General features: G+C 41.6%; 1 protein-coding gene across 1 annotated transcript in view; it reads right to left on the bottom strand.

Annotated features, from left to right (window-relative positions):
* Positions 1-1,690: 1,690 nt before the first annotated feature.
* The window catches only part of LOC147970340 (uncharacterized), a 45,762-nt gene continuing 34,056 nt past the window's right edge, over positions 1,691-13,396 (bottom strand). Inside the window, exon 2 of the mRNA XM_087522632.1 lies at positions 1,691-2,476. Coding sequence (XP_087378758.1) covers positions 1,691-2,476 — 786 coding nt within the window. The remainder of the gene's footprint in view (positions 2,477-13,396) is intronic.

The following is a 13,396-nucleotide window of genomic DNA, read 5'->3' as shown; positions in this document are numbered from 1 at the left end:
TTGAAACTTTGAGATACAATTTTTTTAAAACAAAAAGGAAAGGAGCTCACTCGTGCCCGAGTACTAGAAATCATCTCTACTCTCGCTGCAGTTATGACCTAGGAAATAAATAACACATGTATACGTACATGCCAGACGTTCCCTATCTCTCCGGCGCAAGTAGGTACAAAAAATATGCTGAAAAGAAATACTCCCTCCGTTCTGAATTACTTCTCGCAAGTGTGGATGTATCTAGATGTATTTTAGTTCTAGATACATTCATTTCTGCGACGAGTAATTTGAAACGAAGGGAGTAGAAGATTAATGGCACGATATAAACGACATTTTCTGTTAAGAAAAAGGGTTCTGAGTCTTGCTTTCATAAAACAAGTGTCTCACTAGGAAAACCAAGGTATTATAAAGGAGCACCGACCAAAATCTGGCAACAAAACTCAATCGATATCTGCAGTTGACAAACAAATATGCCACGTAGCAGTGTTGCGACTTGCCTGCGGAAGTTATCTGTTCTTGATCATAGTGTCAGATTAGTAAGTAAAGGCATAGATTTATTTGGCACGATGTAGCGTAGTTACAATGCGCCAGCTTAGTGCCTGCTAAAATATACAAATAATAGCTTAGGATCGTGATGTGCCATGCTTCTTCCTGTCTCCCGACAATTAACATATGTGGTGATCGAGCGGTACGCTACTAATCCTTGACCAGATTCTACTTCAAGATGTCTAATGAATTGTTATTGAATTAGGTCCGTATCATATGTGTCGCTGGTGACGTACTGACGTGTCCAAAAGTAGCAGGGTGGCGTGGATCGCAAGATCTTTTTTTCTCTCAAAGGAATGGCGAAAGATTTGTCATATTTCATTACACATAAGAGAGTTTATTTACATGACAAGGCCATAGTCAAAACAATGGGACAACTCTCCCGGGATTATTACACCAGGATGGCGTGCCTCAAATTTTATCCTAAGCGATGTTTCTTTCTTGCTGTCGAAGAAAATGACAGTGGATACCATGGAGACGCATCGAGTTGCGTTCATTTCAAAATTCCTGCAAGACAAGCATAAAAATTATGGAGATGGCCTTAGAAGGATTACCATTGTGGAGAGACACGACGTCCTACCACTTAAGGATGATATCAAAGCGGTGCCAAGATCTCTTTTGGATTATGGTCTAGATTGCATATGTACCATACCATCTCACCCAGACTAGCAACTGATCCATATATGTTGTCAGTTGTACGTATTCCTACGGTGGATGTTAATCGTTGACAAGGCAAAGTGAGAACACAGAGAAACCTATCACTTGTGAGTTATCTAGACTCTATGATTGGTCTTAAAACTGAGCTTTCATCTGATCCAAGCAAAGGCAAAGTGGTGATAACCTATGAAAAAACAGAGAAACAACCACATGTGATATTGTTGAATGTGGTGCAGCCCAGGTGGGTTCCTCCTGATAATGCGTGGGTTAAACTTGACACTCATGATCAGTGGCGTACCCAGCAATGGAATGAAGGGTGTGCACTCTAATTTTTTTCCCTACTAATCCAAGTGTCAGACAAAATATGGCAAAATAATAATATAAATAGCTCAATTCAAATTTCACAAAAATTTAGTTCACAAAATATATCTCAAATATGCGAAATTACAATACGAATAGTCTTACACAAAAGAAGCACAAGTAGAAAATTACATCACTAGGTAACTCTACGTTTTTGCATTGCCATAAAAGCATCAACCATGTCATCTTCACTTACTTTCATGAACACATCTCGTTCAATAAATGTCACCAAGCAATCATTCAAGCGATCATCACTCATAGTAGTCCTCAACTTACTTTTCACTAGATTCATTGCTGAAAATACTCTTTCAACACTCGCCGTCGCCACCGGTAAAATCAATATCAATTTGATGAGTAAGTAGACCAAATCATAAAGAACATGCTTCTTTGTTGCAACAAGCATAATGGAGAGCTCACCAATATTACTTGCATTTCTAAACCTATCATCTTGTCTCATATCATCAATGAAAGTAGTAAGTTGAAATTCTAGCCTTATCAAATCTGTGCTTGATATGTCCATGGGATAGAATTCAGCAAGTCTCATTACCTTGAGTGCATCATAAGAAGCAAATGAGTTGATTGGATTCAAAGCCGACATGCAAATAAGCAACTCCATATTAACCTCATCAAACCGATTGTCAAGCTTTTGAATGGTTTGATCAATGACACCAAGATATACCTCTCTTCTATAACGATCATCATTTGTTTGTACTTCATAATACCGACGTGATCTTCCATGATGCTCATAAGTATCCTCCCACAAAGGAACTTGAATGTCATGCTTGTTGCAAAATAAGGTTAGCTTTGCAAGGAATTCTTCCCAACCATGAGACCTCAAGTGTTGCATTCTACTCTTTGCCAAACTAACAAGTGCCATTGCATTAACAATATCTTGATCCCTCTTTTGCAAAGATTTGGACAACTCATTTGTTGTAACATCCCAAATTTTCAATTTGGAATGTTATACATTAGATCATCATTGCATATCATAATTTATTTGCTTTTGGTTTTGATCCTAGAAATTCTACGCAACTCAAGGACCCACGGAGAGAGTTAGGGATTTCGTTATTTTCATATTTGAGTTTTTTTCAAATTTTGAGAATAGGATCATTTGGTTTTATTTATTTTATCTTCAATTATTTCTATTAAAAAAATATGAGAGAGGGAATAAAATGACTTTCCCAAAATAAAGAAATATTGAGGATTTAATAAAAATCAAATAAGATTTTATTTGGTTTTATTTGCTATTTTATTTGAATTTAGGAAAAATGCGCGTTTTTCAAAATTTCGTTTAGGCCCCAAATAAATGTTCACCTTGTGCGGCTTGATTTTAGAAGCCGGGGAAAATTTATTTCGGGATTTTTAGAGTCCATTTAGTATTTCTTTTATTTGTTTTTCTGCGTAGAATAATTAAAAAAATGCAACCGACCTACGGGCCGTGTCCGACCCGGACACTAGGCCCGTCCAGGCTTTATAAGCTGGGGAGCCCAGCCCGGGAACTCCCAAACCCTAGCGCCCCAGCCCCGCCGCCCTAGCGCCGCCGCCGCCGCCTTCGCCGCCCCGCGCCGCCGGCGATCGCCGCAACGCCGCCTCGCGCCGCCGCCGCCGCCAGAGCACCGCCGTCGCCGCCGGATCCGTCGCCGGAGTTGTCGGGGTAGTTTTTTTTTGTCGACGGTTTTTTTTTCTGAAAAATCGTTCGGTTTTTCCGACGGTTTTGTTCGTTTTTTTAGTTCCGTTTTTTTAAAATAGATCGGTTTTTCCGATTTATTTAAATAGCGAGCGTTCGTGCGTTCGTTCGTTCTAGCGAACGTTCGTCGTTTTTCTTTTCTCGGATTAAATCCGCGATTTTCTGATCGCGATTCCTGATCCGATTTTCGTTTTAGTATAACTTTTCGCTCGTTTATCGGAATCAGGCGATTCAAGCGCCTGGAGTTTCGTCTCGAAACCTCTATCCGTTTAACCAACTTAAACAAGTTTTTGCCACTGTAAAAATTGACTTAGATCCAGATTAGTAGAACGAAGTTTGTTTCTTTCGCCGTTTGACTTTCGTTGCTTCGTTTGATTTGATTCTTTTTGCAAACCGGAGTTCTTAAGTTGAACCTTCTGGTTAGATCTCTTATTTGAGTTTTACCTGTGCATTAGATGAATACTTATTGTATGCTTGTTTGTTTGTCTGCGATAGAATACCCGGAGTGCGCCGCCTGTTACTTCGAATCTCTAGGTTTCGCGGATCATCAGCAAGGCAAGTAACACTTTGATCATACCTCCTACTACCCAGTTTTATTGCATTAGATCAACCCTCAAACATTGCATGATTAGGATCTAATTAAATTGTGGGATGAGAAGTAGTTGAGGTAGTACCTATTACCTGTTGTATTATCAAACCTTTGGGAGTTACTTCTACGTTTGCTTACTATTGCTATGCTATGCTAATAGATGTGGATTGGGTGAGTGATATCCATGACAGATGTGAGTTTGTTAATTAATGGTTTATCTAAGGTGGCAACTTAAACACACATCTGGGTGGATTGAGGTACCTGGATATTCCAGGATTGCCTGTTTTTCTTTATGGACCGCCACCCAGGCCCAAAGGGATCATGAGATATTTTCATACTAGAAACTTCTGTGTGCAGCCACAAGCTATTATGGGCTCTAGCATAGTTGATTAAGTCGTGCGAACTCTTACAGGATAGACTAGCAGATGTAGGGGAAAGTAGGTGTAACGGTCTATCCATCGTAAGGTGCTAGCGCTTCTGAAAGACTATGTCTCGGTCATCCGTTTCTCAAACACCGTGTAGTGCGAGAAACCAAACGGAGGCGATCGAGTCTTGTGGGGAAAAGTGCGCAAACCTCTGCAGAGTGTATAAACTAATCATGGTTAGCCGTGTCCCCGGTTATGGACATCTTGAGTATCTAGTACTTGGATTATCATGTGAATCTCAACATGTTACTCTAAAATTTAATTTTGATGGGTTTTGTTTAATGATGATGCTTAATTGGGATTGAGAATGCTGTCAACCATTCTCAATGTTTAACAACTACCATGATAGTTAAATAAAATTTATTCTTTTGCAGTAGGGAAAAATCAGCTTTACGCAAAAGTGTAACCATAGAGCTTTCCACCAGCCAAATATGCATATAGTATAGCTGTTCCATTCCATTACTCTCTATGTGTTACTTTGCCAGCATATTCCATGTGCTGACCCGTTTTGGGCTGCAACGTTAATGTTGCAGACTTTTCAGACGACGATTAAGGAGTTTTAGGTCGTGGTTCTATACTCAGTGATGCCGTTGGAGTTGATGAACTCACTTATCTTCTAAGCCTTCCGCTGTTATCGTTATTAGATGGCCTTAAGCCATATTTATTTTAATAAGTTCTCTATTGAGACACTCGATGTAATAAGTGTGTGATTGCTACTCTGTTATAAATCCTTCAAGTACTGTGTGGTGTTAGCATTACTGATCCAGGGATGACACCTGAGCACAGAGATCAGACTGTTTGAGGTCTGGTCGCTACAAAGATGGTATCAGAGCACACGCTGACTGTAGGACATGACCATTAAGCTAAAGACCTAGATCACTATTCACTCTCTTGTCTTCTGACCTCTCATCTTTTCTACTCTTTAGGATGGCGGATGCAAGGAACAAGTTCACGCAACCGGATGAAGATACACCCTTTGGACGTCACTTGAAGGAAGTCACTAGATACCTGAACATAGGAGTACCAAGCTTCACCGGAACCTACAACGCCACCTTACCTGAAGAAGAGCGCTGGATAATTCAAGTTCAAGTTCCAGGAAGGACGTTCATGCCAGTCACTGAGCCCATAGAGTTTTCTTTTGATGCACCAACTTGGAGTCTAGGAAAGAGCATGGCAGCTCACATTGTCATGGGACGCATTGGAGAAGTCTACCGCAATTATCTCAAGGATACTATCTACCAGATTTGTGGGCGCCGAGATGAGCACTGCGAGATGCTCAGCACCAGAAATGATAGATCAATTGCAGCTTTTATCCAGGAATTAAACCAGCACATTCGACGTCAGGAGAACCAGATGTGCGCCGACATGATAGACCTGAAGAAGGCAAGGACAAGAATCAAGGAACTGGAGGAAGAACTCAAGGCTACGCGTGAAGATTATGAAGAATAAATTGAAGTATTAGTGGATAAGAATGCCGACCTAACAATGAAGATCCGGATATTTATGGGAGGCCCTATGTTGGGTTTCGTAGTAATTTCAAAAAAATTCCTACGCACACGCAAGATCATGGTGATGCATAGTAACGAGAGGGGAGAGTGTGATCTACGTACCCTTGTAGACCGACAGCGGAAGCGTTAGCACAACACGGTTGATGTAGTCGTACGTCTTCACGGCCCGACCGATCAAGCACCGTTACTCCGGCACCTCCGAGTTCTTGGCACACGTTCAGCTCGATGACGCTCCCCGGACTCCGATCCAGCAAAGTGTCGGGGAAGAGTTCCGTCAGCACGACGGCGTGGTGATGATCTTGATGTTCTACCGTCGCAGGGCTTCGCCTAAGCACCGCTACAATATTATCGAGGATTATGGTGGAAGGGGGCACCGCACACGGCTAAGAATATAATCACGTGGATTAACTTGTGTCTAGAGGTGCCCCCTTGCCCCCGTATATAAAGGAACAAGGGAGGAGGAGGACGGCCCTAGGAGGGGGCGCGCCAAGTGTGGAGTCCTACTAGGACTCCCTAGTCCTAGTAGGATTCCACCTCCCATATGGAATAGGAAAAGAGGAAGGGAAAAGGAGAAGGAAGGAAGGGGGCGCCCCCCTTCCCTAGTCCAATTCGGACCAGACGAAGGGGAGGGGTGCGGCCACCCTTGAGGCCCTTTTTCTTCTTTCCCGTATGGCCCAATAAGGCCCAATACGTATTCCCGTAACTCTCCGGTACTCCAAAAAATACCCGAATCACTCGGAACCTTTCCGATGTCCGAATATAGTCGTCCAATATATCGATCTTTATGTCTCAACCATTTCGAGACTCCTCGTCATGTCCCCGATCTCATCTGGGACTCCGAACTCCTTCGGTACATCAAAACTCATAAACTCATAATATAACTGTCATTGAAACCTTAAGCGTGCGGACCCTACGGGTTCGAGAACAATGTAGACATGACCGAGACACGTCTCCAGTCAATAACCAATAGCGGAACCTGGATGCTCATGTTGGCTCCCACATATTCTACAAAGATCTTTATCGGTCAGACCGCATAACAACATACGTTGTTCCCTTTGTCATCGGTATGTTACTTGCCCAAGATTCGATCGTCGGTATCTTAATACCTAGTTCAATCTCGTTACCGGAAAGTCTCTTTACTCGTTCCGTAATACATCATCTCACAACTAACTCATTAGTTGCAATGCTTGCAAGGCTCATGTGATGTGCATTACCGAGAGGGCCCAGAGATACCTCTCCGACAATCGGAGTGACAAATCCTAATCTCGAAATACGCCAACCCAACATGTACCTTTGGAGACACCTGTAGAGCTCCTTTATAATCACCCAGTTACGTTGTGACGTTTGGTAGCACACAAAGTGTTCCTCCGGCAAACGGGAGTTGCATAATCTCATAGTCATAGGAACATGTATAAGTCATGAAGAAAGCAATAGCAACATACTAAACGATCGGGTGCTAAGCTAATGGAATGGGTCATGTCAATCACATCATTCTCCTAATGATGTGATCCCGTTAATCAAATAACAACTCTTTTGTTTATGGTTAGGAAACATAACCATCTTCGATTAACGAGCTAGTCAAGTAGAGGCATACTAGTGACACTTTGTTTGTCTATGTATTCACACAAGTATTATGTTTCCGGTTAATACAATTCTAGCATGAATAATAAACATTTATCATGATATAAGGAAATAAATAATAACTTTATTATTGCCTCTAGGGCATATTTCCTTCAGTCTCCCACTTGCACTAGAGTCAATAATCTAGTTCACATCGCCATGTGATTTAACAGCAATAGTTCACATCACCATGTGATTAACACCCATAGTTCACATCGATATGTGATCAACACCCAAAGGGTTTACTAGAGTCAGTAATCTAGTTCACATCGCTATGTGATTAACACCCAAAGAGTACTAACGTGTGATCATGTTTTGCTTGTGAGATAATTTTAGTCAACGGGTCTGTCACATTCAGATCCGTAAGTATTTTGTGAATTTCTATGTCAACAATGCTCTGCACGGAGCTACTCTAGCTTATTGCTCCCACTTTCAATATGTATCTAGATCGAGACTTAGAGTCATCCAGATCTGTGTCAAAACTTGCATCGACGTAACTTTTTACGACGAACCTTTTTGTCACCTCCATCATTGAGAAATATTTCCTTATTCCACTAAGGATAATTTTGACCGCTGTCTAGTGATCTACTCTTAGATCACTATTGTACCCCTTGCTTAATACAGTGTAGGGTATACAATAGGTCTGGTACACAGCATGACATACTTTATAGAACCTATGGCTGAGGCATAGGGAATGACTTTCATTCTATTTCTATCTTCTGCCGTGGTCGGGCTTTGAGTCTTACTCAATTTCACACCTTCCAACACAGGCAAGAACTCTTTCTTTGACTGTTCCATTTTGAACTACTTCAAAATCTTGTCAAGGTATGTACTCATTGAAAAAACTTATCAAGCGTCTTGATCTATCTCTATAGATCTTGATGCTCAATATGTAAGCAGCTTTACCGAGGTCTTTCTTCGAAAAACTCCTTTCAAATATTCCTTTATGCTTTCCAGAAAATTATACATTATTTCTGATCAACAATATGTTGTTCACATATACTTATCAGAAATGTTGTAGTGCTCCCACTCACTTTCTTGTAAATACAAGCTTCACCGTAAGTCTGTATAAAACTATATGCTTTGATCAACTTATCAAAGCGTATATTCCAACTCCGAGATGCTTGCACCAGTCCATAGATGGATCGTTGGAGCTTGCATATTTTGTTAACACCTTTAGGATTGACAAAACCTTCTGGTTGCATCATATACAACTCTTCTTTAAGAAATTCATTAAGGAATGCAGTTTTGTTTATCCATTTGCAAGATTTCATAAAATGCGGCAATTGCTAACATGATTCGGACAGACTTAAGCATATATACGAGTGAGAAAATCTCATCGTAGTCAACACCTTGAACTTGTCGAAAACCTTTTGCGACAATTCTAGCTTTGTAGATAGTAACACTACTATCAGCGTCCGTATTCCTCTTGAAGATCCATTTATTTTCTATGGCTTGCCGATCATCGGGCAAATCCATCAAAGTCCATACTTTGTTCTCATACATGGATCATATCTCAGATTTTATGGCCTCAAACCATTTCGCGGAATCTGGGCTCATCATCGCTTCCTCATAGTTCGCAAGTTCGTCATGGTCTAGTAACATGATTTACAGAACAGGATTACTGTACCACTCTGGTGCAGATCTCACTCTGGTTTACCTACGAGATTCGGTAGTAACTTGATCTGAAGTTACATGATCATCATCATTAGCTTCCTCACTAATTGGTGTAGTAGTCACAGGAACAGATTTCTGTGATGAACTACTTTCCAATAAGGGAGCAGGTACAGTTACCTCATCAAGTTCTACTTTCCTCCCACTCACTTCTTTCGAGAGAAACTCCTTCTCTAGAAAAACTCCGAATTTAGCAACAAAAGTCTTGCCTTCGGATTTGTGATAGAAGGTGTACCCAACAGTCTCCTTTGGGTATCCTATGAAGACATATTTCTCCGATTTGGGTTTGAGCTTATCAGGATGAAACTTTTCATATAAGCATCACAATCCCAAACTTTAAGAAATGACAACTTTGGTTTCTTGCCAAACCACAGTTCAGATTGTGTCATCTCAACGGACTTAGATGGTGCCCTTTTAAACGTGAATGTAGCTATCTTTAATGCATAACCCCAAAACGATAGTGCTAGATCGATAAGAGACATCATAGATCGCACCATATCTAATAAAGTACGGTTATGATGTTCGGACACACCATTATGCTGTGGTGTTCCAGGTGGCGTGAGTAGTAAAACTATTTCACATTGTTTTAACTGAAGGCCAAACTCGTAACTCAAATATTTTACCTCTGCGATCATATCGTAGAAACTTTTATTTTCTTGTTACGATGATTCTCCACTTCACTCTGAAATTCTTTGAACTTTTCAAATATTTCAGACTTATGTTTCATTAAGTAGATATACCCATATCTGCTCAAATCATCTGTGAAGGTCAGAAAATAATGATACCCGCCGCAAGCCTTAACACTCATCGGATCTCATACATCAGTATGTATTATTTCCAATAAGTCAGTTGCTCGCTCCATAGTTCCGGAGAACGGCGTTTTAGTCATCTTGCCCATGAGGCATGGTTCACAAGCATCAACTGATTCATAATCAAGTGATTCCAAAAACCCATTAGCATGGAGTTTCTTCATGCGCTTTACACCAATATGACCTAAACGGTAGTGCCACAAATAAGTTGCACTATCATTATTAACTTTGCATCTTTTGGTTTCAATATTATGATTATGTGTATCACTACGATCGAGATCCAACGAACTATTTTCATTGGGTGTGTAACCATATAAGATTTTATTCATGTAAACAGAACAACAATTTATTCTCTTACTTAAATGAATAACCGTATTACAATAAACATGATCAAATCATATTCATGCTCAACGCAAACACCAAATAACACTTATTCAGGTTCAACACTAATCCCGAAAGTATAGGGAGTGTGCGATGATGATCATATCAATCTTGGAACCACTTCCAACACACATCGTCACTTCACCCTTAACTAGTCTCTGTTTATTCTGCAACTCCCGTTTCGAGTTACTAATCTTAGCAACTGAACTAGTATCAAATACTGAGGGGTTGCTATAAACACTAGTAAAGTACACATCAATAACATGTATATCAAATATACTTATGTTCACTTTGCCATCCTTCTTATCTGCCAATCACTTGGGGTAGTTCCGCTTCCAGTGACCAGTCCCTTTGTAGTAGAAACACTTAGTCTCAGGCTTAGGACCAGACTTGGGCTTCTTCACTTGAGCAGCAACTTGCTTGCTGTTCTTCTTGAAGTTCCCCTTCTTCCCTCTGCCCTTTTCTTGAAACTAGTGGTCTTGTCTACCATCAACACTTGATGTTTTTCTCGATTTCTACCTTCGTCAATTTCCGCATTACGAAGAGCTTGGGAATCGTTTCCGTTATCCCTTGCATATCATAGTTCATCACGAAGTTCTACTAACTTGGTGATGGTGACTAGAGAATTCTGTCAATCACTATCTTATCTGGAAGATTAACTCCCACTTGATTCAAGCGATTGTAGTACTCAGACAATCTGAGCACATGCTCACTAGTTGAGCGATTCTCCTCCATCTTTTAGCTATAGAACTTGTTGGAGACTTCATATCTCTCAACTCGGGTATTTGCTTGAAATATTAACTTCAACTCCTGGAACATCTCATATGCTCCATGACGTTCAAAACGTCTTTGAAGTCCCGATTCTAAGCCATTAAGCATGCTGCACTAAACTATCAAGTAGTCATCATATTGAGCTAGCCAAACGTTCATAACGTCTGCATCTGCTCCTGCAATAGGTCCGTCACCTAGCGGTGCATCAAGGACATAATTCTTCTGTGCAGCAATGAGGATAAACCTCAGATCACGGATCCAATCCGCATCATTGCTACTAACATCTTTCAACACAATTTTCTCTAGGAACATATCAAAATAAACACAGGGAAGCAACAACGCGAGCTATTGATCTACAACATAATTTGCAAAATACTACCAGGACTAAGTTTCATGATAAATTTAAGTTCAATTAATCATATTACTTAAGAACTCCCACTTAGATAGACATCCCTCTAATCCTCTAAGTGATTACGTGATCCAAATCAACTAAACCATGTCCGATCATCACGTGAGATGGAGTAGTTTCATTGGTGAACATCGTTATGTTGATCATATCTGCTATATGATTCACGCTCGACCTTTCGGTCTCCGTGTTCCGAGGCCATATCTGTATATGCTTGGCTCGTCAAGTATAACCTGAGTATTCCGCGTGTGCAACTGTTTTGCACACGTTGTATTTGAACGTAGAGCCTATCACACCCGATCATCACGTGGTGTCTCAGCACGAAGAACTTTCGCAATGGTGCATACTCAGGGAGAACACTTCTTGATAATTAGTGAGAGATCATCTTAAAATGCTACCGTCAATCAAATCAAGATAAGATGCATAAAAGATAAACATCACATGCAATCAATATAAGTGATATGATATGGCCATCATCATCTTGTGCTTGCGATCTCCATCTTCGAAGCACCGTCTTGATCACCATCGTCACCGGCGCGACACCTTGATCTCCATCGTAGCATCGTTGTCGTCTGGCCAATCTTATGCTTCCACGAATATCGCTACCGCTTAGTGATAAAGTAAAACATTACAGCGCGATTGCATTGCATACAATAAAGTGACAACCATATGGCTCCTGCCAGTTGCCGATAACTCGGTTACAAAACATGATCATCTCATACAATAAAATTTAGCATCATGTCTTGACCATATCACATCACAACATGCCCTGCAAAAACAAGTTAGACGTCCTCTACTTTGTTGTTGCAAGTTTTACGTGGCTGCTACGGGCTTAAGCAAGAACCAATCTTACCTACGCATCAAAACGACAACGATTGTTTGTCAAGTTGGTGCTGTTTTAACCTTCGCAAGGACCGGTCGTAGCCACACTCGGTTCAACTAAAGTTGGAGAAACTGTCACCCGCTAGCCACCTTTGTGCAAAGCACGTCGGGAGAACCGGTCTCGCGTAAGCGTACCGTAATGTCGGTCCGGGCCGCTTTGTCCAACAATACCGCCGAACCAAAGTATGACATGCTGGTAAGCAGTATGACTTATATCGCCCACAACTCACTTGTGTTCTACTCGTGCATATAACATCAACACATAAACCTAGGCTACGATGCCACTGTTGGGTTTCGTAGTAATTTCAAAAAAAATCCTACGCACACGCAAGATCATGGTGATGCATAGCAACGAGAGGGGAAAGTGTGATCTACGTACCCTTGTAGACCGACAGCGGAAACGTTAGCACAACGCGGTTGATGTAGTCGTACGTCTTCACGGCCCGACCGATCAAGCACCGTTACTCCGGCACCTCCGAGTTCTTGGCACACCTTCAGCTCGATGACGCTCCCCGGACTCCGATCCAGCAAAGTGTCGGGGAAGAGTTCCGTCAGCACTACGGCGTGGTGACGATCTTGATGTTCTATCGTCGCAGGGCTTCGCCTAAGCACCGCTACAATATTATTGAGGATTATGGTGGAAGGGGGAACCGCACACGGCTAAGAATATGATCACGTGGATCAACTTGTGTCTAGAGGTGCCCCCTTGCCCCCGTATATAAAGGAGCAAGGGAGGAGGAGGCCGACCCTAGGAGGGGGCGCGCCAAGTGTGGAGTCCTACTAGGACTCCCTAGTCCTAGTAGGATTCCACCTCCCATATGGAATAGGAAAAGAGGAAGGGAAAAGGAGAAGGAAGGAAGGGGGCGCCCCCCTTCCCTAGTCCAATTCGGACCAGACCAAGGGGAGGGATGCGGCCACCCTTGAGGCCCTTTTTCTTCTTTCCCGTATGGCCCAATAAGGCCCAATACGTATTCTCGTAACTCCCCGGTACTCCGAAAAATACCCGAATCACTCGGAACCTTTTCGATGTCCGAATATAGTCGTCCAATATATCGATCTTTACGTCTCGACCATTTCGAGACTCCTCGTC

Source organism: Triticum urartu, chromosome 5A, assembly GCF_056163025.1.
Source record: "Triticum urartu cultivar PI428250 chromosome 5A, HENAU_Tu73, whole genome shotgun sequence".
NCBI lineage: Eukaryota > Viridiplantae > Streptophyta > Magnoliopsida > Poales > Poaceae > Triticum > Triticum urartu.
Note: the sequence above shows the minus strand (reverse complement) of the source record. Positions and strands in the feature narration are given on the sequence as shown.